Source organism: Leptinotarsa decemlineata, unplaced genomic scaffold, assembly GCF_025532065.1.
Source record: "Leptinotarsa decemlineata unplaced genomic scaffold, Ldec_3_MD MMD2_tig00000199_RagTag_RagTag, whole genome shotgun sequence".
In the NCBI taxonomy this organism is placed as follows: Eukaryota; Metazoa; Arthropoda; class Insecta; order Coleoptera; family Chrysomelidae; genus Leptinotarsa; species Leptinotarsa decemlineata.
In genome coordinates, this window is record NW_027412544.1 from 3785853 (window position 1) to 3812990 (window position 27138).

The 27138-nt window shown below is 33.7% G+C and overlaps 1 protein-coding gene across 2 annotated transcripts; it reads left to right on the forward strand.

The window, feature by feature from the left end:
* The first annotated feature begins 17826 nt into the window (after positions 1-17826).
* LOC111506336 (dnaJ homolog subfamily C member 8) lies at positions 17827-23648 on the forward strand. Of its 2 annotated transcripts, none has more exons than XM_023161368.2 (4): positions 17827-18081; positions 18147-18513; positions 19732-19856; positions 22493-23648. In XM_023161368.2, exons 1-4 carry the CDS (start codon positions 18022-18024, stop codon positions 22613-22615), a joined length of 675 nt encoding a protein of 224 aa, XP_023017136.1. In that variant the 5' UTR covers positions 17827-18021; the 3' UTR covers positions 22616-23648. The 2 variants fall into 2 exon arrangements, with proteins under 2 accessions (XP_023017136.1, XP_023017135.1); XM_023161367.2 differs by having other exon boundaries at positions 17831-18081; positions 18147-18467; positions 19620-19856.
* The last annotated feature ends 3490 nt before the right edge of the window (positions 23649-27138 follow it).

Genomic DNA, 27138 nt, shown 5'->3' on the forward strand with positions numbered 1-27138 from the left:
AACTTTTACAAACTAGTATAAGGAATGAGTCCTATGAAAAGGTACACTTAAACGCAATAACCTCCTAAAACTGCAGTTTTTGGAAAAATTTGAAGGAATGGGCAAGTCAGGCACCAAAGTAAAAGGTTTAGTTACAAATTAGCATACATATTGTTAGTCAGTTGTTTCAGAATTATTTAACTGATACAAAAATTATGAATTTTACCAATGTTGCCACAAATATTTTGAATTTGTCTTAGTGGCCGACTCGGACTTTTTGAAAGTCTTTAAAATAAGCTAAAGATTTCTTCAGGAAAATACATTTCTGTACATCATACGTTTACAATTAGGCTTTGATAGTCACCTCATTGTACACCCTTATGATTAAGGGAAACATGCATGATTAATTTTTTTCATGAAGTAAAGGTATTCACCGTATTCCTTGCTAATCTGAAGTGTACATCAAATGTCTGGAAACAAGTAAATATCTGTGGAGTTTTCAGAGATTTCGAATTTTTCGGTTATCAGAATAATCATTTCTCATTTAATAGTTTCATTCAAATTTAAGTGTATAGTTGTTACGTTTGACAATCTTGTTTATACAAGGTTACTCAATAATTTTTCGAATTGTTCACTTTTTTTTGCAGTCATACCGATAAATACTATCTTCAAAAATTATTTTCTCGCATACTGGTTGATTCAGCCAAGAGTGGTCAACGAAAGTTATATTGTTTTAAAAAGAACACCCAGTATATGCATACATCATTTGATTTCATATTTTTTTAGCTCTCTGAAGAATTTTTGTTTTCGAATTTCCATTGGGCATTGCCAAGTTATTCCAGAAAAACCTATTTTGCAGACAATATTTTTTTAATTAACCACCCGCATGTCTACAGCAATTGAGTTGACTAGTTAGTCAACATCACTATGATAATTTCGGAGACCTCAACTTTCGGAAAAAATATATAGGGTGTTTTATTCATTTTCTAACAAACATAACTCAACTTTTTCAAATTGAACATCCTGTATTTTTTCATTTGTATGGAATGTTTCAACATTCCACTACATTTTTTATCAAAGGTATACTATATGAAAAACTGATATTTCACACATTATACCCAGAATTATTAATTGTTGTAACCATAAAAAATTCATTATTCACGTTCACTTACTTAAAAGTTTTTCAATATGATCAATAACGCCTAATTTTTTATTGAATGAAGGAGTTTGAAAAATGTTCAAAATGGCGACCAATCGTCTGCAACACATAATGTCAGTATTTTTTTAAACGAATCATCTACACGTTCCAGCATATTTTCTTGGATTTCCCTGAAAGATCTACTGATTCTTCGTTTCATGTCTTCTATAGAGTTTGGAGGAGTTTGATAGATAATCCATTGGATATATCCCATAAAAAAAATCATTTTGGTCGGGTCAGGTGATCTGGGTGGCCACGCCACAGGCCCACCCCTACATATTCATTTTTGATTGAAATGATCGTTGAGATATTCCCGTATACCTCAGTTTTGAAATGTGATGGTGCACCGTCTTGTTCCATATGAAACCCCGTCCAATAAATTCGAAAACTCGTGCCGAAGAAACCTTACATATTTTCTTCTAGTGAAATGCCTATCCAAAGAATACGGACCGATAACTCTTTTTCCGAGAATTCCACCCCAAACATTCAGTGACCAACGCTGTTGATGGTTCTGGCAACGAACAAAATGGGGGTTTTCCGTTGCATAATAAAACATGCTATGCCGATTCACAATTCCATTTTTATGAAAAGTTGCTTCAATAGAAAATAACCCGAAATCGAAAAAATAATTTTCCTGATTGATCTTTTCTAAGCCCCATCGGCAAAATTGAACACGTTTTTCAAAATCTCTTTCTCTCAACTCTTGCATCAATTGCATGTGGTAAGGATGAAATTTGCTTGCTGTTCATTCGAAAAGAGTCTAATTCGCGAAGATGTCAGACAGCTGTCAAGTTGACAAGTTCACTAATTTTCGATGTGCTAATTTCGAAGTGTGCATCTATCTTTCGAGATGGAACAAGTAATAGAAACGACTTTCAATTTTACGAAAGTTCGTAAAAAGCCAAAAGAAGCAGGTCTGGCTATAATATCAACTATTATAGAATACTATGAAATAAGAATTACCGAACTAGTGGAAGCATATAAATTCTTTGAAAAGAGAATGGACTTGAATTTGAGAAACAAAAAACCTCTGATTCATCGTCTTATCGACTCCGACTCTGACATCAGCGATCTGGACAGCGAAGATATTATGTCAGGCTAATTAAGCCAAGCGGCAAAGGCCCCAAAAAAGAGGAAAAAAGAGCCTGAAACGGTTCAACAAATCAAACAGTTTAAACCTGGTTTTTCTCAGACTAAATGGACCAATAAGTCAAAATCAAATAAAACTACACCCGCCTTATCACAAAAGCCGGGCGTGGCACTGGAAGATCAAATACAAAAGCCCACTCAGAAAACTGAGTCGGCAAATATAGAGGAAACAGAAGTCCCGCCACCTGACTCAATGGAAGTAGGCGACGAAGAACTAGTAACAGACGTCTCGAAGAATGACCGGGCAGAAACACCCATAACCATCCGCGCAAAATAGAAGTGGAAAGCTTTCAACACGATTGCCGCTGCGCAACACATCTTCATTGCGGGCGGTGAACACAACAGATGGAATTAAAGTCCACCTTAAAAATACAGACGATTATAGGAGAATTACTCGGATCCTCGATCAAGAGAAAATACCCTACCACACCTATACAATGAACAGCGAAAAACCACTCAGAGTAGTTTTTCGCGGGGTCTCGGAATCCATAGAGTGTGACGACATCAAGACTGAACTCCAGGGCAAAGGATTTGAGATCCTTTCCATAGTCCGCCTGAGTAAAGCTAACAAGGTACCGATATCGTTCGTGCTTGTTTCAGTTCCAAGGAGCCAAAACAAAATATATGAGATCACCGAAATTCAAAACGTGCGTGTAAGCGCCGAAACACAGAAGCCGAGAAACCGAGCAGGGCAATGTTACAGATGCCAAAAGTTCGGTCACACACAACGCAGTTCCAGCCTGCGTTAGATGTGCCGGACGGCACATGACCAAGGAATGCAAAAGACCTAAAAACTCGCCCTTGCGATGCTTTAACTGCAAGGGAGAACACCCAGTGAGCTTCCATGGGTGCCCAGAACGCCCTGAAAATTAAAGGGTCCCAGATAGGCCGAACGAAAACAGACAGACCACAAACCCAAGGCCTGTCGGAAGAAACTCAATCAGGAGCGACGTCTGGTATGCGAGGGCCATCTCATCGTCAGAGAACGCCTGCATCTCTCCCGAAGGTCTCTCAACGGCTTTAGGGCAGCTGCAGGCGCTTCTAGTGAAGTTTCCGGCACTGCAATCCATGCTTGCCGGAAAATAAAACAAGAAACAGTGCCTAAACGGTCGCAAAGCCAATGAAGTACGCTGCGACTTCTACACACAGGGCAAAGAGCCAAAAGAAGACGACAGAAGACCATGCAATCCCCTGCCGCCCCGCCACAGGAACCCAAGAAAAACTCAAACAGCCGAAAGGATAAGGGGCCCTAGGCCCATAAATCTGACTTAAACAAGATAACGAACTCGTTCATTCGAAGCACGCTGGTTTGATAAAATCCTAATTCCCTTCTCAGGTCTCGGGTACTCACATGGGGATTTTCAACAAGGTGAAGAAATGTATTCTCTTCATTTGTTACAGGGCAGACACGTTTGGACTTCTCGTGATTGACATTACCAGTTATTTCAAATCTTGTTTTTAGAGCCTGAACTGCTCTTCCATCTGGTTGTCTTCTTTTGGGGAACTTCTCTTTGTATATCCTAAATGAAAGGAGGCAATTTCCGTCACTTATTCCCAAAGCATATCTTCCAATACATAATTAATAATGAAAATGATTCAGTCTACACGCAAAAGAGACTTCAACCAGATGGTATGACAAATGCTACTATACTAGCGATTAGTTTGAATATTTGAGAAACAAATTTGAGTAAGTGAACGTAAAAAAATTCAACAATTACTAAAACTTGGTATAATTTGTAAAATATCAGTATACCTTTGATAAAAAAATATAGTGGAATGTTGAAATATTTCATACAAATGAAAGAATACAGGGTGTTCCAGTTGAAAAAAGTTGAATTATGTCTGTTTGAAAATGAACGGATCACTCCGTCTGAAATGCACCACCCGGCACTGACAGGTAGCTAGTACTCCGAAACCGGTATGTTGTTGGTCATCTCGACCAATTGAAATTAATTTCTGCTTTTCATATATAGGAAGTTACTTGCGACGAATCTTCCGAATGGAAAACGTTGCACAGGTGTGTGATGATTTTATTTCAGTTTTCTGGGCGATGTTAGCTGGGTTAGCTGTTGTTATTTCGTTGGGTATCTGCCACACGTATCTACAAAATCATAAGTTTCACATGAGAGGCAATAGAGCTTGGTATTTTCACCAGAACTTGGTCATATCATATATCATAAAATCTACGCCACTGGTATTATCATTCAAACGAAATGAATAGCAACAGTTTTGTGTTACCTACGAACCTCATCATATCGTAAATGAAAAAACCTTGAAGGTGTAAAGAGCAAATACAATTAATATAATGAGTTTTTTCATTGTTTGAAGTCATTGCATTGTTAGGATAGGTCGGGCACTTGATGATTTCAAATAACGGCGATATAAAAACGAAGATATGTGGTATAAAAATATGCTTATCTCTGATAGTCATATGAAAGGTATATGTTTGCTCTTTGATAAATATACTCACCTGTTGAGAATATTATTTAGTGGAATATTTCACATTTGGGAGATATATCCATCATTCGTGATCAATATATAATAAGTATACCTAAGGAATGAATTTACAATTTCATATTACTTTCTTTTTAATGGAAATCATTCATTCTTCTCATGAAGACTTATTTTCATATATTTTTTCATTATTACAATTATAGGACATTTATGTAGCGAAACATGTTTGAATAAATGTGTAAGCGTTACTTCTAATACAATCCGTACGACTCTTGTATGTTTTCCGTACCGTATGAAATTGAAAAATTGTTTCATCGTTGACTATGGATAGGGTAAAAAATAATGGTAAATATTATGATGATGCCGAAAAATTTGAGCAAACCCTCAATCTCTCTGAAAACGGAACATTTGATTTTGCTGTTTTGTTGTTTGATTGAATAAGTTTCCAAAAATCGTTTTCACATTGACATGGCAAATTTCAAAGAGCTGTAAAAATATGCTGAAGAAAATTTTTACAGGGTGTTGAAGTCCTTGGACCTTCTCTGGATTTTTTGATAAAGACTTGCATTTGTTTTTATTTTAGAAGCTATAGTTAATGATGAAATCTAATGCTCATTCTCAGTTATTTCGATGATCTTCAGGGAGATTGAAAATTTCGATACGATGTGTCTCGGAATCTCAGTCATTGTAATAATATGCATTTATTGGATTTAGTGAACTCCTTCAAGAATAAAAAGTCGTATTCATTCTTCTTTCAACAAGACATTTTTATTATTGTTATCGATGAAATTGAATTAGAATGACTAGAATCATGTTCATTCATTATCAATTTCATTTAATGAAAATCGATATTTGATATTGATAATCAGATTTCTTTATCACCAACAATTAATGTAGGTTCATATGAATTTATTATCGGGTATGTTAATTTATCCTATTTTTTTCATTTAGAGAAAAAGTCATATATAATAAATTTTCTTTCTGGGTTTCTCAAAATTGCCACTCTCACGTATTTTTTTTTCTAATGTTCTGAACAGGTTACTGCTCTACTAATGTCTTTCTGAATGGAATTCTAACTGATAATTTTTTGATGAATCACAATTTCTATTTGATTCGTAATAAGCAATGATTATATTATGAGTTTTGGTAGTTGTCAATTAAAAATTCGTCACGGTCGTCTGGAATAATCAATCAGGACGATAAATATAAGTAAGTGGAATTGGCCGCAGTGGTAGTGCGCCCGACTCACGATCAGAAGGCCGTGGGTTCGATTCTCGTCTCGACCAGATATTTTTCTCGATAGAATTTATCTGGTCGAAGCTGGAATGATTCTGTAACCGTGTTAGGAATCACACGTTAAAAGGTAAGACCTCATTAGTCCTTAGCTCGCACAAGTTTCTTAACTTCTGAGAGTTATCGTTCGTATGGGGCGACAGCAGGTTAACGGAAAAACAGATTTTAAACAGATTTAAACAGAATCGAAATATCATTATGAATTTCCAGGAGAAGAATGGTACAATTTTTGCTCATTCTAATATACTCGTACGCTAGGTTTTGTCAATTGAAACATGATATAACAAGTGGATATTTTGTAGACTCAGATGTTATTGATCACTCAATTATTTGAAAAAATTCACTATACTTGATAAATCCATATTATTACAATAAAAAATTGCTCAAAAAAGATCTTTCTGATTTTACAAATATCTAATAGTCAGTGTTCGTTGCCATACTCCTCGGAAACGACTTAACCAATTCTAATGAAATTTTATATGTATATTCGGTAGGTGTGAGAATAGGTTCAAATATATTTTTCATACACCTAACTGATAAGGGTGTATCACACCAAACATTTTTTCAAAATATTTGTACGAAATTTTTTCCTTTTATCACCAACTCTTATTTTTTATTAGTTATTTAATCAGGTTGTTCATTTTTACCCTGATCACAGATCAGTTATTCCCGCCAGGCGTCTACCGGTGTCGTTTCTCAACGGCACGAAGTAGGGATGAGAACTAGGCCGGTTTCTTGTTTCTCTCACACAACAAGCCTTTTCTCACTCCATACACTCCACTATTATTGTTTATCCATCGAGCGTAGATACAATTTGCGATGCCACTGAAGCTGTGAGGTATCCAACAGAGTTTTTGAACTCATTGGATTTGCCAGTCATGTCACCGCATAATTTACAAGTGGAGGTTGGATCGCTCCATAATTTGAATCCACAACGGCTGTGCAACAGCACACGATTAGTCATTAAAAAATTATTGAAAAACGTTATCGAAGCCAGCATTTCAAATGGCAAGTTCTGAGGTGAAAATATATAATTACCACTTATTCCTTTTATACTTATCGATCTGCCAGTTCATTTTAAATGTGTGCAATTTCCATTTAGATTTGCATTTGCAATGTCTAATAATAAGTCAAGGCCAAACAATGTCCGTTTGTGGCTTGGATTTGAGCACATCATGTTTTTCATACAGACAATTATACGTGGCATGCTCTCAAGTGGTCAAATCATCCGTTTTCTTGTGATAGCTAAAAACAGATTAACGAAAAATATTGTACAGACTATAACATCAAGGAATCAATATTGTTTGTGAATGTAATAATTGTTTTAACACACACTTACAATGAGTAAATTATTATATTCTACCCTAGAAATTCCCTAGAAATAATTTATGTTTGCCGGGAGAGCTAGTATCATAATAAAATTGAACAACTGGAACTTTTGGCAAGTTTTTAATGTTTTCATCAAACATAGAACTAAGGAAATATCGTTCCCTTATCAGAGGTATACTACACGAAAAACTGATATTTCACACATTATACCCATATTTATTAATTGTTGTAACCACAAAAATTCATTATTTACGTTCACTTACTTAAAAGTTTTTCAATATGAACAATTACGCCTAATTTTTATTAAATAGAGGAGTTTGAAAAATGTTCAAAATGGCGACCAATCATCTGCAACACATAATGTCAGTCTTTTTTTAAACGAATTATCTACACGTCCCAGCATATTTTCTTGGATTTCCCTGAAAGCTCTGGTCGGGTCAGGTGATCTGGATTGGATCGCTCCATAATTTGAATCCACAACGGCTGTGCAACGGCACACGATTAGTCATTAAAAAATTATTGAAAAACGTTATCAAAGCCAGCATTTCAAATGGCAAGTTCTGAGGTGAAAATATATTATTACCACTTATCCCTTTCATACTTATCGATCTGCCAGTTCATTTCAAACGTGTGCATTTCCAAATTGGCAATTGCAATGTCTAATAATAAGTCAAAAGGCCAAACAATGTCCGTTTGTGGCTTGGATTTGAGCACATCATGTTTTTCATACAGACAATTATACGTGGCATGCTATCAAGTGGGCAAATCATCCAGTTTCTTTGTGAATATTATTTGTAAGTGTAATAACTGTTCGAACACACACTAACAATGAGTAAATTATTATATTCTACCCTAGAAATTCCCTAGAAATAATTTATGTTTGCCGGGAGAGCTAGTGTCATAATAATATTGAACAACTGGAACTTTTGGCGAGTTTTTAATGTTTTTATCAAACATAGAACTAAAGAAATATCGTTCCCTGAAGGCTTATCGACTATGTCAATCAATAAATATTGTCCTGTCAGAGGTTTACCACGGAAGCGCAGAAGCGCATATTTTCAGTATTTGTTTCTTGAAAAAGTCAATTATAGTAGAAAATTTGACTTCAAACTCAGATTTGAATTCGTAAAAAAATGATTGAAAAAGGATTTTATTACATTTTCTAGATATGTATGTATGCTTTCTACCTTTCAATGTCAAAGAAATCTTCGAACGATGGTCAAACTCATTAAAAAGTTGAATTGGTACCCATGGTTTTGCTTAGAATTAGATAAAATACATGTTTTTCCGTTAACCAGCTGTCGCACCCCTACGAACGACAACTCTCAGAAATCGAAACTTGTGCCAGCTAAGGACTAACGAGGTCTTACTTTTCAACGTTTGATTCCTTACAATCAATAACAAAATTCTGGCCAACTGGCATTGCTTCCCCTGAGAAACAAAATAATGCCGACCGCCGCTGGTTTTCGTCAATCGACTGTAACTTGGCCTAGGTCGCGCTCAACTCGCTTCTTGATGTCGCATCGCTTCGAGAGACTTCCACGGGCTTTCCTTTCGGCTTCCAGAGACTTCCAGTGCGATATATGAATACTACCAACAGGCAGATCGAGGAAGTCTAGTCGAAAGTGCGGTACGAGGTGATCTAATAGAGCGATATAGATTTCAGTATTCGTCTGAGGATTCAGTTAAAGTGTTTACGCTTTATTGTTGGTGTAGCAGTGAAATGAAGTTGAGATCAATTGTAAAGTGTAGTCAATTATTGTCAAACTCACGCAGAAAACATTACAGTATGTAACGTACCAGAAATTACATCAAGATGGCGTGAATTGTTACGTAAATGTTACGAAATCTAAATGGTCTTATGGTTTGAAATTCTACTGTAAGTCGCTAACGACATAATAACATTTGTTTGGAAACATATATGTTCCATTAAAATGCGATATAGATTTCAGGTATGTAGGGGTTGTTTAGGCATTCGAAGAATATGGATATAAAAAACAATATATCAAAAAAATGTTTCATGAGCATTATTTCAGTTTTTGTAGTTTTCATCAAAACAATTGAAAATACAATTTGCTAGCTAGATGGAGGAGGTGGTATATTCATCTCAGCTCGGACTGTACTATCAGACGAGTGTACGCCAATGAATCCATCATGAAACAATGGACATAAAAATAATAATTAATTATCATAAAAGTTTGTCTAACCTTTTATATCGCAAGTTCCAGTTGACCTCCAACAAAGTTAATAATGCATTTTTATTTTTGATAGTCATTAAATTTTTATTAATGGTTGATGACTACTTCCCAGTACATTTAGACGTGTCGTCTCAACTCAACTCTTAAATGACATTATAAGTTTTTTGCAAACATCTTCTTCAATAGTAGTAATTTATTTAAGTTGCCAAGTAACAGTGTGTTCAGGTTAAGATAGTTTCTAAAAAGCTACGATTTGATAATGAAAGTCAAATATAACCTTCATTGAAATATCAGACATTCGTGGCTTACCGAAGGAAATTGTGAATTTCATAAAATCATGAAGAAACTATTTCAGGAACATGTCGATTGATATTTTGAAAAGTCCATTTGGTCATATTATTTTCAACCCCCACCACTTCATCCTTTATTGGAGGCAATCTCAAGTTGAAAAATTCAAATTGCAAAATATTCGTCATTGTGATAATTCGACTGATGTATTTTCAAGTTTATTACAACAATAAAACTTTGGCGAAATCAGTTGACAAAAGTTAAAATATTGAAATTAACCTGACGTTTTGTACTACCAAAAAGACACTTAGCCAGTAGACATCATAGTAAATGTTCAATATGTCTACCTTCAGACATTACCCATGCGTCTAGACGTCGGCGCATTGAGCCACGTATTCGCTCAAATATTCTTGGAGTCTCTCTGATTACCCTGCACGCATCGCGATTTTTTAAGTCCTCTACATCGCAAACAGGAGTACGATAAACCAAATGAATGGCCCCAAATAGAGAAATCGAGAGGGGTTGAGATCCGGGGATCGAGCGGCCAATTCTGTGGTCCTCCTCGACCTATCCACTGATTTGCATATGTTTCAGTTGAATGCTGACGTGCTACTTGACTAAAATGGGCGGGAGCCCCATCATGTATAAAAAACATATCCTTTCTGACGCCCAAAGAAACTTCCTCCAGCAGTACTGGATGCACTTCTCTTAAAAATTTAACGTATGCCTCACCATTTAATCGAGGAGGTAGAAAATGAGGCCCAAATAAATCATCCCCAATAACTCTGAGTCACACGTTAAGAGAAAAATGTTCTTGATGGTTAGTTTCGACAATAGCGTGAGGGTTTTCATCAGCCCATATGTGGTAATTATGAAAATGAATAATCTTGTCCCGAGAAAAACTACATTCGTTTGTGAATTCTATCGTCTTCAGAAAGTCACAATTTCTTCTAATCATTTCCATCATCCAATTGCAAAATTCAAGACGGTTCGGAAAGTCTCGCGGTAACAGTTGGTACGTTGCAGATGGTAAGGGTGTAAGAGTTGTTCCTTTAAAATTCGAAATACCGTCATATGATCAACATTTAGCTGAAAAGCAATCTTTCTAGTACTGGTAGTAGGTTGTTCTTCAATCAAATTAAGTACTGCTTCCTCAAGCTGTGGTGTTCGTACTTTTCGATGGCGACCACAATCCTGCGTTTTTTATCGAATTAACCATATTCTCGTAATCGTTGATGAAGTCGAGAAAATATTTTATGTGAAGGATGCTGCCGTTGAGGATACCTACATTTCAGCATATCTTCTAGAAGGTTCTAACCCATTCCCCTGCGACAGACCGTAAACGTAATGCATATCAGCCATTTCCTCATTTGTATATGCCATTTTAATAAAAAGTGAATTATTAAAGTAACAAATCGAGAACAGAACAACAACACACACTTAGTATTAATTCAATTTCGAAAATTCACAAACTGACAGCGTCATACCACTTCAATTGTCACTATCGCCAATAGTGACCTACTAGATAGATTAGTTTCGTATTTTCGCATTTATGACGATGTATCTCTGTAGTTGTTCCTAAAATAATGTTTTGCTGCGAACTGGTTTATTTTGGGCAAAAAACCCAAGAGACATTTTTTGTTTAGAATGAAACATGATATCGGAAATAAATTTTCAAATGGTAAACAAATGATAAGACAAAAAGTTACATTGGAAATAAGTTTTAGGGGTTGCGTTTTCCACCCCTTACAACCATGGGGTAAACCAAATAAATTTCTGGCTAAGTGTCTTTTTGGTAGTACAAAACGTTAGGTTAATTTCAATATTGTAACTTTTTTAGTGCTTGTGAAAAAAATTGTTATTCAAATTTTATGCACCTCCTTTGAGGGGCTGTATCTTAACAAGAGATGCTTCAATGAAAATTCTTTATATGAAAGATCCTATCTTTTTTTGGATGAGGAATCACCTCCTTGAATGTTTTACACTTATTTGGTTACACCCTGTATCTCTCGCACCAAGCTCAATCTATCAAAACGCGGGCAATCAGATAATTTTCAAAATTTGCTTTCAAACAAACATTTAACTTGTGAAAAATGTACAACTTATATTTCAACATATTTTTGTTCTTTTGCTATAAGCATGTCTGTCCTATCATGCACTTTTTAATGAAAGGTACAGAAAATTGATGGTACAAAATACAGTTATAAACATTCATCTACCATAATCTAAAAAAAAATTAATTTAAGTTTCCCAGAAACCTAGGTATGTTTATTAGTCTCGGTATTCACATGGCGATTTATGCACTTAAATAACATACCACACAATACATTTTTTACTCGACTGTAATTAAACGTTTTCCATAGACAAGTGAGTTCAGCTTTTGAAATGTCAGTTATCACGGAAACCTCCAAAAATGAAAGAATAATAATTGCATACAAAATGTTTTTTATCTTTTACTATTCCTCTGAGAATTCACAAGAAATTTATCGTAATAAAAAAGAAATATGAAATTATTAATAATAGCGCCATTTCATGGACAGAAGACCAACAAATGACTTGTGTTTTCATTATGAGTCAAAACTAAATGTAACAATTTAGTGTGTCTATCGACTAGAAGATGGCGATACAATCGACTTCTGATAGCTTCTTTCTAAAAGTGAAAATAGCTGAAAATACGACAAAACCAGATACAGTTCTGACTTCTATTTGCAGGGATTCTCTTCTAGGTAAATCAAAAACAAAGAGGGTAATCATTTTATCTTCTTTTGTAAAACAATCTTTCCCACACATAGGTAACAATTTGGAATATTTCGAGAACAATGCGAGACCAAAAAAAACGAATTAAGTTCTGAATTCTGCACTGTTTTTTTATTAAATAGTTTTATTCAAAATAGTTAACATTTTTCTTAAAATCTATTTGCAGAGCATTCAAAACCATCTAGTATTGGGAAAATATCTAACAATTTTGTTACTCACAAAAATTGAAATTGAGAACGGTCAAATATATTTATTGAATCCTCAAAAACATAAGAGTCTGCAAAGTAACGCCAATTTTAGTGTGAAGCATTCTGAGGACAAATTTTCTAAAACTCTGAATCTGCTCTGGGCAGGCGTATCTGATGGCCTTCCTAAGTTTTCTTTCAATGAATTGGCTCCAACCAAACCGGATACAACTTCGAGACGGAATTCCTTGAGTTTCATTTCATTTCCAGTTTTCTCTCTGAACAATATATAAGAGTTTACAATGGATGTGTCCAAGAAATGTCAAAATAATCGGTGCCACCACATCCGACTTTTCCTATCTATAGCATAGTAGGATTTCAGCATATCAGCTTTGTTAACGCATCTCATACAACGCCTATAGTCTTTTATAGCAATGGGACAAGCTATTTCCGTGATTGTGCCATCTTTTTTTCTTTTTCCAACAGATGCATTGTTTGTAGGAGAATGTATAGTAGAGAGAAGCGTAACTACTCTCTTGTCCTTCCACTTTATGCACGAAATCATATATCTCCTACTGAACCAGTCCGAATGGCCACGAGATAAACTTTTGTCACTTTTTAAGTGAATGGGCAAATTTTTCCTATTCATTCTAACAGTACCACAACAGAATATATTTCTCTTGTACATTGTCTGCACGAGGTTCACGGTTGTGAAAAAATTATCGAAGTATCTAAATATGATAGCCTTTATTTTCTAATCCTTCCGTCATTGTGTGAACAACGTTTTCTCCCAATTTTTTTCGGTGTTATTTGCATCCTTTCCTGTATATATTTGAAAATTACAAATATATCCCGACAAATCAGCTCGAACCTAAAGCTTGAAACCTCGTTTGATTGGTTTTTTGGGCATGTATTGCTTGAAGGCTATAAGCCCTTTATATTTTACCATACTCTCATCAACCGATTGTTCCATCGTTGGTTTATAACAGTTTTGGAACTTTGTCTTCAAGTCATCAAGAAGGGGTCGAATTTTGTAAAGAATATCAAAATTGTGTTCTCCTCTTTTCGGAATCATGTAATTAATTGTCATTCAAATTGAAGTTTGTCAATAAAAATCCAAATCGATTGACATTCATGAGTGATGAGATATATGGGTTCGCGGAGTTCATTTTTAAAAGACCAATAATCCCTGTAACTAGGGGACTGTTTCATTACCATCAAAATGTTGATAGCGAGAAATATCTTTATCTCGGTAAGATTAGTATTCTCAAATCTCTTACCCGACTGGGTACAGTAAAGGTTAGTTTGATACACCAGGTCATTGAATAGATTATCGTCAAAAAAACATTGAAAAAATTCTATTGGATGATTTTTATCAGCAACCAATATTGTAGGTCCCACGTCTTCAGCGAATGGAAGTAATTTCGGAGTAAAATCCCTTTTATTCCATATGATCGTTGCTAGAGGTAAATTATCTTCAGATGAGTCACTACTATAGTCTCGAATATCTTCATTGTTGTTGAACTCTTATTCTGAAAACTATTCAATCGTAGTTTCTACGATAATTTCCTCAATATCTCCAGCAATTTGAGAGGTCATATCAAGTTCCTCTTCGGACATATCGCCAGCTTTGGATCCGCCATCCGACGATATATTAAGTAAGTCGTATGTCTCATCTGAGGTAAGGTTTTCAAGATGGTAAAATTTATTCATTCTTAAAAAAATGAAACAGGTGTTGCAAAGTGGTTTCAGATTGTGACCGATCGTTATTCGAATATTGAACGCACAAATTCAATAACAATCGATATATAATATATTTTTCATGAGTACTACATCATAAAGAACAATTATAATGAAAACTCGCGTCGAAAATCCACGAAGAAACTTCTATTGTTTAGAATATTTCAAAATCACTCGGTCCTGAGTAATAGTTTTGCTATTAGCGAATAGATGGCGCCTTCCACATGACATGAAACTATATGGTTCCATTATATTACCACTATGCAAGTAGAAAACGATTTTTGAATGTATGGTCCCATTACGAAACCACCTCCCTTCAAAGGGTTAAGAGAATATCGAAATGAATTTGTCACAGCTGGCTAACAGCCAGACTTTTTTCTCGAAATTACTTATGAATTCGATTGACACAAACGATTCTTGTATTTTAAAAAATTCGATATTTTTCAGAAATTATTTGCATTTAGTCGAGTTCTGGAATCCACCGATGATTTCATGATCTGATGGATACATTTATTGGTCCATGAAAAACGTTAGTGTGTTTCTATTTGTTCAATCAAGCCATCAAAAAAATTCTGTTGAATTTGAGAACTCTCCTTCCGTTTATATAGTATATCCATTTTACGTTTAGGATAACACGCTGGCTGTCATAGTGGATTACAAATTGCGCTGAATGAACTATTTTGAGCGGCTACCTGCATGTATTTGACTTTGACCAGACTTAGGTTTTTGTACATTGAGGCCCCCATATCTACCGTACATGATATGGGACCTCACTAAGCCCAAAGTGGTGGACGCGGTGAGTGCGCAGGTAGGACAGGTATCATTTTTTTAGTAATTCTATATGCATTTGACGACGTTTGCCGTTTTGATATTTTGAAATATATTATTATTGTGAACGGAAAATAATAATGGCTGAACATTACCTCGCGTTCAACATTGTGGCAGACATATTTGAAAATGTTGAAAAAAAATATTTTTTAAAGTAATTGACGAGATTTGCCATTGATACATTTTACTTATTATACTACTACCCGGCCAGATGTCTATGTATTACGATAACTGTTTTACATCAAAATAATGTATTTATGATTTACTTAATCACTCCAAAGTATTACTATATTGTACTCATTCTAGCCTATAACATTTTTTCTGATATTTACTACCTGTTATTTGAATAACATTTCAAGTTCTTCTAATCCGCGAGCACAATCAGTTTTCGATAAAACATAATTATCAATGAAAATATACAGGGTGTCACTGAATAAGTGTAAAACATTCGAAGAGGTGATTCCTCATCGAAAAAAAGATAGGATCTTTCATATAAAGAAACTTCATTGGAGCATCCCTTGTTAAGATACAGCCCCTTAAAGGGGGTACATAAAATTTGTATAACAATTTTTTTCACAAGCACTGAAAAAGTTACAATATTTAAATTAACCTGACGTTTTGTACTACCAAAAAGACACTTAGCCAGTAATTTATTTGGTTACCCCATGGTTGTAAGGGGTGGTAAAGAAATAATGAAACAAAAAGGTTCATTGGAAATAAATTTTAGTGGAGGCAATATATTTATTAGTCTTAGAATTAAAGAATGATGACAATGTTTTTGTAAAATCTTTGCTTTGGGTGACTTGCAACCAAATTTGTGATTTTTCGATGGACCAGTTTCAAATTCTAAATCATTAGTTGTATCAGAAAAAAAAAGAAGGAAAATATTTTTCCAAAATAGAAAAAAATACATTTTATTTTTAAATGTGAAACTCATATTAGAAAAATATATAGTGATATTTAACGCATTCAATGATATTGACCTTTTGACTAAAAATTGATGTTAGTCGTGGTCTCCAGACATATAATCTTCAAGAAATAAGGATGGTATGGCTTTGGGTCGTAAAATTTTTCAATGGTCTGTATCAGTTACTACCTTTTTTCGAAATGGATTCCACAGAGACGATAAGTTTAAAACACCGTTTCAGCTGATTACGCTCTGAAAAAGCAAAAAGTTAATTCAAGATGAATTATTGATTTAGGAATTCCTCAAGATTGAAGGTATTCCAGGATTTCCATCTAGTAGTTACTTGAATCTTATCACATTCAGATAATAAAGGTAACTCTGGTAACTCTCAAGTTTAAGGAATTATCCTATTTCTGATTGATGTCTTCTCGGAAATCATCTCATAGCCGGTTTCATTATTTGGATGAGCCGGCTATTCATTTTTCACTCAATAATGTACCTAATAGTTATACCATAAAATATTGCCAAAATAAAATTACTTTTTACTTTGTAAAAAAAAGATTGATATATTTTTTTACAATAATTATTAAAACATTTCTTTGCAGCACACATACATAACATACTCCATTTCAAATAAAATATTTACTACAGTAGTCACTTTATTGAATTTAGGTACAAATATCACAAGTTAATAACAACAAAGCCAAGAATCGATCGGATCACTCTTTTATCGGCAAAATGCCAATTTTCGTCAAGATTTAGCATTTACTATTCTGTGTTTGGGATGCACACAAACATGTACAATTTTTCTCATCAATGGTCATTGTGGCCAGTTATTACTCTGATTCTAATTGCTTAAGCACTTTTCACCAGACATTAATCGGTTTGTTAGTTAGATGACGATAGATTTAACGATGCGTTAGAGATAAATACCTTTCATCAGCAAGTATCGAGCAAATGAAGTTGGTAACTGTTGTTTTTCATATATAATAATTGAAGATACAATGAAATATTATAGGGTAAATGTGTTGAAATGATTTCAATCGTCCAGATTGCACGAGCTGTAAGTTTTCAGTAGTACCGAATGAGAACATGAGTCCTACAAATCAAAACTTGCGACATACATCTTAAAACCTTAAATCCTACCTTAAGTGTTGTCATTTTAATGAGTGAGCTGGAAAAATTCAAATATCGTAGTACCACTACTGGTCATGAAACGTTAAATTCTTTGCTAGTTCTCTGCGCAGGTAGCCAACTGAAATACAGTAAATGTACATTAGTTTTCCCTATGTCCCTATATGAAACGCTATTAATCTTTGTCTTATATCCTTAGCACACGAAGATACACAGATACAAGTCTCCGAAGAACGAATATATTCCAAGAAACAATATGGATTACAGCATGATCACCGATCAGACAACGCTGTAACCCCCCGAATAGAGCTGGCTAAATGCGCCGTACGGAAGCAAAAGCCAAGAAAATCTAGAGAGAGAGAGAGAATCTTTGTCTTGACATTTGACATCGTGGCTGTTTTGTGAGCATGAACAAAAATCTTGATAAATGTCAAGTATTCTTTTATTTGCAAATCAAAGTGTTTATGTTTGTGGTTTCTAATTCTAGTTTCCAATTTTCATAATACTGTTAAAACAAGGTCATTCGAGGTTTGATGGAAAAGTAACATAGAATACTTGTAATAAAAGTATATTAGTGACAAAATGACTTGTAATATTCCACTGCCAGAAAAAGATACGAAATTCAACGAATTCTACACAGAGGCAAGTAGTTTGAACCCTTCTCTCTTTGTTGCATTCCGATATAATGATTTAATGTGTGATTATAGGTGAAAGAAATTGAAAAACGAGATTCAGTACTAACACCCAAACAACAGATTGAGAGATTGCTGAGACCTGGTTCCACTTATCGAAATTTAAATCCTTTTGATGTGTTACAAGTCGAACCAGATACATCAATCGAAGAAATAAAGAAGAAATACAGAAGACTGTCCATTCTTGTGCATCCCGATAAAAACCAGGATGATCCTGACAGGGCCCAACAAGCCTTCGAAGCTGTCAATAAGGCTTGGAAGACACTCGAAAATGAAGAAACCAGGAAAAAATGTATGGATATAATTGAAGAGGCCGTAGGAAGAACAGATATTATGGTATGTGTCTTTGAATACTTCTACCAGATTTATGGAAACTTTGTGGGTAAATATTCGTTTTAACAATATGCCCTAGTTTTTGAAAATATTCTTATCAGACTTACACACTTTTGGGGTTTCAGATGCTCAAAGTTGTTAAATATACTATTTCAAGAAATCATTTCTTGTGATGGAAACTAGTTAAATGACACCTTTTTTTCCAAGATAATATGTTACACACCTTTACTCATTACAAATGTGTTCACAAAAGTAACTCTTTTTGAAATCATATTCTGAATAATATTGTCACTTCACTAGAGCTGTTGTTATTGTCAGTATGAAGAAAACATTCCAGAGTCAAAAAATTAAAATAATGTTGCTAAATTTCAAAAATTTCACTCAGCTTTACCCTAGAAGACAAAAAGATCCTCAGTTTTTTAAAGCAGTATTTCTGATCCATTAACCTGTAAGTAACTGGTTCTTTTTTTTGATAATTTTACTTTCCCTGCAGATATTCACACATTATATAAGTACACTGTACATATTGTCAAAATTACTTTTAACAAATGCATAGTTGTTGAATTATTTGTGAAAGGGGCCTATAATCACAGAAATGGAAGCATCAGCCAATAACTAACAATGTATTTGCTATTTAAAACAAACTTAAATGCTGTGTCTCATTTCATTATATGTACATTTTTTTTTAATTCCAAATAAAAGTCTTCTTTCAAATGAAATGCTACACAAACAAAAACATGGAATCAATTTAGGCAGGCTTATATTTTGAATGCCAAAAAAAGTGGTATTTTGTATATTATCCATTGCCATATGAATTTGCCATCATATTCATTTCTAGTTCAATTTTAAAACACTTCCAAAAAAACTAATGAAAAAATTTCACGTAAAAGTTAGTCAGTTTCATAAAGAACTATTTTGAGGACATTTAACTTTATGTATGGAAGAAAATATTGAAGTAGCAAGCTAATAGGTCTGTGGCATGCAATTGTGAAAAAAAGTTCTCATTTTACAAGTTTTTATTACTCCAAGCGATTTCTTAAAATAGTACATTTTTTGACTTTTGAGTGGCTTATCTTCAAAAGTAGCAAGGCCTTAAAGTGAATGTTTACCATTTTAAATGACTTTTTGTAATACTTATTTCACGAGGCTTTCTAGCTTGCAGAGAAAAGAAAGAAAGCTAAAAAAGAAGGAAAAGATGGCATACCAGAAGATGATCCTGCTAAATATAAACATGCCATTTATGTCCTCACAATGAAACTCTTTGCAGATATGGAACGTAAAAGACGTGAACTAGCTGACCGTGACCAAGAAGAAAGAAAACGGAAACGAGAGGCAGAGATAGAAGATGAGGAAAATGCTAAAGCACAAAAGGAGTGGCAGAAAAACTTTGAGGTTAGTGAATTTCAGCAGAAAAAATCGAAATCTTGGTAACTATCTCAATAAATGAATTTTATTTTTTGTTTTTGTCTGTTGATATAAGTGCATTTTTTGAATTTTTTGTAGACATTAGCAAAACATTACTAATGTTCACCAAAAAGAAGCTTGCAAATCATTTTAATAAATTTCCGTAAAACCCTATTTTTTTTCCCAAGCAATACTGTATGATTAACTGTGTCGAATGCCTTGGAAAAATCTTGTTAAATTACATCCACTTGGTATTTTTGTTCTAATGAATTCAGCACAAATTGGGTTATTGTTAGCAAATTTGTAATTGTTGATTTATCCAGGCAAAAAACATGCTGATCTTGTTTTTTTTGTGAATAATAAGAGCAATGAGAACCATATTAATGGTAGCATAAGTCAGACTTTTGAAACTACCTTCTTTACACATTGTGATAAACGGGGAAGTCAAGAGTGAGCCAATTCGGCTGAGTGATTAATCAAATGCAATGATCATTAAACAAATTTACAAACTACATGACATCAATCAGAACTGCTATTCTTGAATTTCTACACCCTCGTTTTTCTGTCATTGTTCTTCAAACAATGGAGTAGAAAGGAGGATGGAAATCGAATAAAAATATTGTCAAACTTTACAATAACTTTTCCACCAATCGAATGCTTATAATTGTGATAGTACATAACTTCTGTTTTCACTTGACGTGAAGTGACGTTTGGTGAAGCAGAAGTTTCTGTTATTACTTATATAAAATATGTAAAAAAGCATACAGTAGGTAATCGAGCAGAAAACTTAAATGAAATCATTTGTTTAGACTTTCTTAGGTAATAGACAAGTTATACTCGTCATTGTGCAAAATTTTTGTGGAGTGAACTAGCAAACGAACTTAATTTATTATTTGTGCAGTTCTTAAAGTCTGGTCAGTTGCATCAAAAATATTTTCAAGTATTAATGAGACCAAACTCATCAAAAGGCAGCTACTTTTTGTATTCATACTCACAAGTGACACAAAACCCAAACAATTTAATTCTACATATAGAAAAGGTTGTTAATTTACTTTTCCAGTAATAATACCTGAATCTTTTCTGTGATATATTGATGAAGCATTTGTTGGTATTGAAAATGAAACCTTCAATATAATTTATGTTTCAATTCATTGATTTTTTATGTTAATTCAAAAAAAAGGAATTAATTATTCCATTGGTTTTCAAAATATTGAAATATTGTAAAAAGGATAGGACAATGAATGTATTACATTACAGCTCGTTAAATGTAGGAACAGCTTTCTGAATTCTGTTATGGCCCTGCCCACTATCTGTGTTTGTTATAAGACAGTGAGAGTGAGAGAGAGAGAGAGAACAGAGAAAGATTTTTCAAGTCTCTTCCTAGATTTGACATAGATTTGTACATAGGAGTATTTTAATAGTCAAAAAATATGTCTTTCAAGGGAAATAATTTGTATATTATCAATTCATTTTTTCAGAATAGTTTGATAAGTGAATAGTTTTGTTTAATATAAGATTAATACTCACAAAATGATTTGATCCTGTAATTTCTTGAGAACTTCTTTTTGCATAAAATCGTAATTAAGATACATAAGAATATAAAAGGTGATGAGAGCAATTTGTGGAAAGGTGTTCCTATCGAAATGCTCTTGCTCCACATCTTCTACGTCTATGTTGATTAATCCATTCCAACAACAACAAATTGTAATAATCATCGATATTAGTTCAAATGGTTCAAAATGTGGTTTAGTAAAATTGAATATCATAAATAAACTTCACGGTTCAAACTTTCCAGGTTATGATATCTTGTTCTACTCCCTGGCTTCATTTTCTGTCACTCATGGGCAATAGAATTAGTGAGACAATTCAGTTCAATATATTCTGAATTTCACATTTATCTAGCATACCATATCTACTAATTTCAAAAATGAAATTCCAAGTGTGAAAATGGAATGTCAATGTCGGACTTCAACAATGTCGGAGGTTGAAGACATAATTTAATGATGATAATTTTGTTAGACTCCTACTTCAATCTGGAGCTTTTTGTCAACTCCTGAGTTCAAACTAGGAATTTTATTTTATTTCGCCTTGAACCCAGGATTGTTAAATTCCATGTTTAAAGTCGTGATTTTGACCAATTCCAAGTTTAAGCTCCGAAATATTGTCTAAATATTGTTTTTAATTTATCTATTTTTTTTTTCTTCTGAGGAGTCAAAAACTAAATGGCAAGAATGATTTGGACTAGGAATTTGGTGATTCTTTTTCAAAATCATTTGAACAAATTTTTTTTTTCTATTGGTGAAAAGATTACGCCATGGGTTCGAGTTTTACTTTTTATTCAAATTTTTGAAAAAATATAACTTTTTGTAGAGGCCATAAATTCTCAGCCATATGATTTATCAAAATATTGAAATAATTAATTTGACAGTTTTTCAACCTCCTGTAAAATGTTCACTTGAACTTTTTTTGAATAATACTTATACAAACCAATTTCTTATATTGATTTACCCCCACATAAACACAGATGTGTGATATCAGACAGACAATTTTTTGGGTGTTTCTAGATAAAATTACAGTTATATTTTGATTATCTTTTTCTAATGTTAAACCCGATATTTTTGCAGGAATCTCGCCAAAATCGAGTCAACAGCTGGCAAACCTTCACTTCCAAAAGCAAGGACAAGAAGACCAGTAAAAAAATCAAAGTATTTAAACCTCCGAAAAATAAGCCTGAATCACGATCTTAAAGATTTGTAGAAAACAGAAACAATATAAGGGCTAGTTATTGTAATTATTATAGTATTAATTATAAAAAATAATATTTTTTATTATTTGATAAACTAATGCATGGGAAGAAACTGTATTGCTTTCCCTAATTTTGTGTGAGTGAAATGAAAAATGTACAAGAGATGTCAGAAGGAGTTTTCTCTAAGTGTATATCAGAAGGTACTTTGAGTTAATTGTGTTTTAGACGTAAATAGAATGAACTTTCAAAGCAGTGACACAAAAAAAAATGTCTGAAAATAAAAGCTGGTGCGTTGTAATATATACCTAATAGTAAAACTTCTTATATAGAATGATTTTTTTTCATACTATTGGGAATTTAGTTTTGTTTTCATTTAGATTAGTTGTGAACTTTTCATTGTGAGTTTAATTCGCAATTTAATTTTAGTGACTTTAATTCACTAAAATTTTTATTAGAATCTCAATTGATTAGCCCCAAAAAATAATTTGGTGACTTTCATGTATTACGAAATCATCATTTTTCAATCATCTACTTTTTTAAATCTAAATGAAACATGAGAGTTGCTATATAGGTATATATATTTTCATTATCATAATGATCTCACAAAATTTTCATGATGAAATACCTTATCCTTATTTTTTGCTCGTTTAGTCATTACTGAAAATATTTGGATTTTGTATGCCATTGATGAATCAATAAATTTGTATCTGAACTTAATAATTTTTTGATCCCAAAAAATAGAAAGTTTTATGAATATTCAAGTAACACTTCATTGTGAGATTTTCACTGAACAGTTTATAAAATTGCAACATGTGTTTCACTTAATGAAAGCTTCCTCAGACGAATTCATAAATTAATTAATATGAGTGATTTCTGATTTAACTCGTTGTGACATGCTTTGTATATTATATACATATGTTGGTTAAGAATAGTTGTTTCTTTAGTTGAGTATGACAGTATCCCGGGGTTCTTTCAAATTATTTTAGAAGTTATCGACAGAAATATCTTGAATAAAAATATTTTTGTTCCACTTATTTTTAGTGTCTGACTAAAGTTTCGATGGATTTCTGAGATATAACTGTAGTTTCATGGGAATTTGATTGAAATTTAAAAAAAATGCATGTATGAATAGTTATTATTATCTTCTTATAAGGACAAAACGCAAGCACTACAGGAAAATCCTTAAGGCGCCTGTGCGAAAGTAGTGATTCTCATTGGATTTTAATCGCTGGAGATTAAATCTATTCGGAAAAACGTTCTCAGGAATTTTATTCCACATAAATGCAGTTACCCTAATGAAAGGGTTCTTAAACAGTGAAGTTTGAGGTGTACTAAAGTGAACCTCAAAATGATGAGCAGCCAGTCCATCACGTTTTTCTGATATGTACTGCTCTTGGTGGAATCAAATGTGCCCACTTGAACACTTCCTGTAAAAGTATCTATAGAAGGGAGACAAATCCCCAACCTTTCTTCGATGTTCCAGCAAGTGATGTTCGCGTCTCTAATCTGGCGGATGCTCCAATCATCAGGGTATGCTTGGGAGCGGAACTCCATACATGCGAACAATACTCCAAAAAAGGTCTGATCTGAGCTTCATAAAGCATCAAAAGTTGTTGGGGTGTGTACAGTTTTCCAAGCTTTTGAGAAGCAGCCTTTGCAATTTCAGCGAAATTTTTGTGCCAAGACATATTGGTGTCCATTTTAACCCCCAACAAACTTATTGAAGCAGAAAGTGGAATCGTCTGACCTGTCATTATTATATCCGGTTCAGAGACATTTATCTAACCGATGCCTTGGTTTTTGTGGCATTGAATTGAACCTGGTTAATTTCACCCCAATTCGAAATTACTTTTAGATCCTCATTAAGATATGCAACTTCCTGCTCCCGGTGATGTGCATGCACAGCCGATGTCCTGGAATCCAAATGAAATTAGACAAGTGTGCTGTCGTCAGCAAAGCAATATATTGGATTCTTGGTTTTTTTCAATAAGTCGTTGGTATACAATAAAAAGAAGGTTGGAGACAATATGGATCCCTGGGGAACACCAGCGTAAAAAACGTAAATTTAAGTTAATTGTCACTATAGCAAATTGCATGTAATAATATCTTGAACTTTTTATTTCTTTCACATAGGTAGACACAGGTAGAGTTTTAATGCAGGTTTTAATTTTTAAGATATTTACTTTCACAATACAGTGAATGTAAATTGTCATTGGCACGAGGAAACAAACAGCTCCATCTCGTGAACAAAGGACCAATCTTTGTTCACGAGATGGAGCTGTTACTAGTTAACAACTTTGTATAGTTAGTCTATATGCAAAGTTAACAGTCTATCTCTTAGACGAAAGTTTCATACATGCAGTTGAGCTGCGTTGAAATGAATTGTGTCCTGGGCACTTCGCTGTTTGGGTCGGATCTTTCCTGCATTGATGAGAGGTAATACCTTAAAACCAGTCTATAGGTGATCTACTCGAATAATTTCAGCATAGTCCTGCTGCTGAATGAATGTGCGAGACGAACATTGGTGAGGTATCTTGCATAAATGTCTGTCTAATATAATTCAATATCCAGCGTGGGATAGTAGTTATTTTCTGGCAGGCATTTAGCAGAACCTATGGTGTAGATAGTTAGGAGAGATGAATATTTCCAAATTTTATTTCAAAATATTCATTTCCTAAACCTAATGTGTAAAGTAAGTTTCAGACTGTGAATAATTGAGAATATATCTAATTATTCTAGTGTTATATATTGCAGATTCAATGCGTTTTTTATTGGTAAAACTGGTGGTACCCTCGTTTCACAGTGAAACTACACGAGTCGTCAAATTTCAATATTCAGCATGTCACTCAACAACTCTACTACTATAACAAAAAAGATCCAGATCTATTCTACTGGCTACTGGAATATCTGATAATAGGTACTATTAGTACCTATTAACGTGTGATTCCGTGTTAGGAATCACACGTTAAAAGGTAAGACCTCGTTAATCCTTAGCTCGCACAAGTTTCAACTTCTGAGGGTTGTCGTTCGTAGGGGTGCGACAGCTGGTTAACGGAAAAACAGATTTTAAACAGGTATAATTTTTTATTAGATGCAAAGAATCGTTATTGAATTTTTAATTTAATCTGAATGATGTCATCGAATTTCCTCTAGAAGGATTGGATATGGACAATTTTGCAGGAGAAAATGTGGCTACTTGTTATAATCTATATGCACTTTTAAATCACAGTGGGACTACCAACAGAAGACATTATACAGCATACTGCAGACACCCGTATACTAGCGCGTGGCACAAATACGATTCATACGTGTCACCAATTTCACCAAAGTCGCTTGTGAGTGGAGAAGCATACGTCCTCTTTTATGCAAAGGATGGAACAAAATCGCGCCTTTAAGATAACCGAGGGAAAGTTTCTTTGTGCAATTATTATTTATTTTTTGTTAATTTCTTACATAGTAGAACTTAATATTGTGATTTTTTAAATCTGAATAATTATTCTGGCAACGAATCCTTATAACTTCAACATAAAATCAGAATAAACAAAAAAACATTGATAATTGAATTATCACTTATTGAAGCTCTAACCTAAAAATGTTCGAAGCTAGTTTTTATACAGCTATACCATTGTAGAGCCAAAGTTGAAGGTCTACCTTCATGAAATAGATTTTCAAAATAGAAAATGATGTACTAAAATTTATCAATCAGCTTGAAAGCTATTTTTCTCTTTCTGAAATTTCGTCAATACTAACAGAATTTTTTTTACCTTTGACTTTTACTTCATTACTGTGTTAAAAGTTTTATTTCTGCCCACGGGTATTTTTAAAATAATTTCAATTTCTTCATCACTACCTAATGAAGATGATACAAATAATTGGTTCAACTTTTGTTGAAACATATTGTATATACACTTTTTCAAAACATTTGTCAATGTGATAGAAGGCTTTGCATATAAGAATTTAGTTTTGACTTATTGACAGGCATTGTTTGGAAATGTCTCAGAGTAATAATAAGACTTTTGTTACTCTGAAGGAAATACTGTCGTAGTTATGACAGAAAATGATTTATTTCTTTTAACGAATGAAAACTCGGGACATATGTTCAAAAGATCTGTTCTATTTCTAGTGTTGTAATCATGTGTACTTTGGTAAGTAATGAATAATGATTTATTTTCAGATACAAATATGATACTTGAACATAAAAATAGAGAGGGCGTAGTATTAGTTTTTTTTTGATAGATAAACCAAAGATTTTTCGCAGGCACCTTTTTTGTAGCATACATACTTTATTTGTAGGTATCAGTGGTCATTCCCCGAAATATAATTCCACACCTTGATCAAAAGTTTGATCTTCCTCTTGAAGATGACCACTTGGTGATCGAAACACGTGTAGGAGTGTTAAAATAACGGTTTGATGTTGGGAAAAAACTCCAGTAATATTCAGTACTACACCAAAGGTTCCAAACAGTGCATCACAAGTAGAGATATACTGTTGACAGCATTATAAAAATGTAACCAGCAAGCACG

Coding starts and splice junctions, on each gene's coding strand:
- LOC111506336 (XM_023161367.2), top strand. CDS start 18,022: ATGACTTGTAATATTCCACTGCCAGAAAAAGATACGAAATTCAACGAA. Junction 18,082..18,146: donor TCAACGAATTCTACACAGAG/GCAAGTAGTTTG, acceptor GTGTGATTATAG/GTGAAAGAAATTGAAAAACG. Junction 18,468..19,619: donor TAGGAAGAACAGATATTATG/GTATGTGTCTTT, acceptor GAGGCTTTCTAG/CTTGCAGAGAAAAGAAAGAA.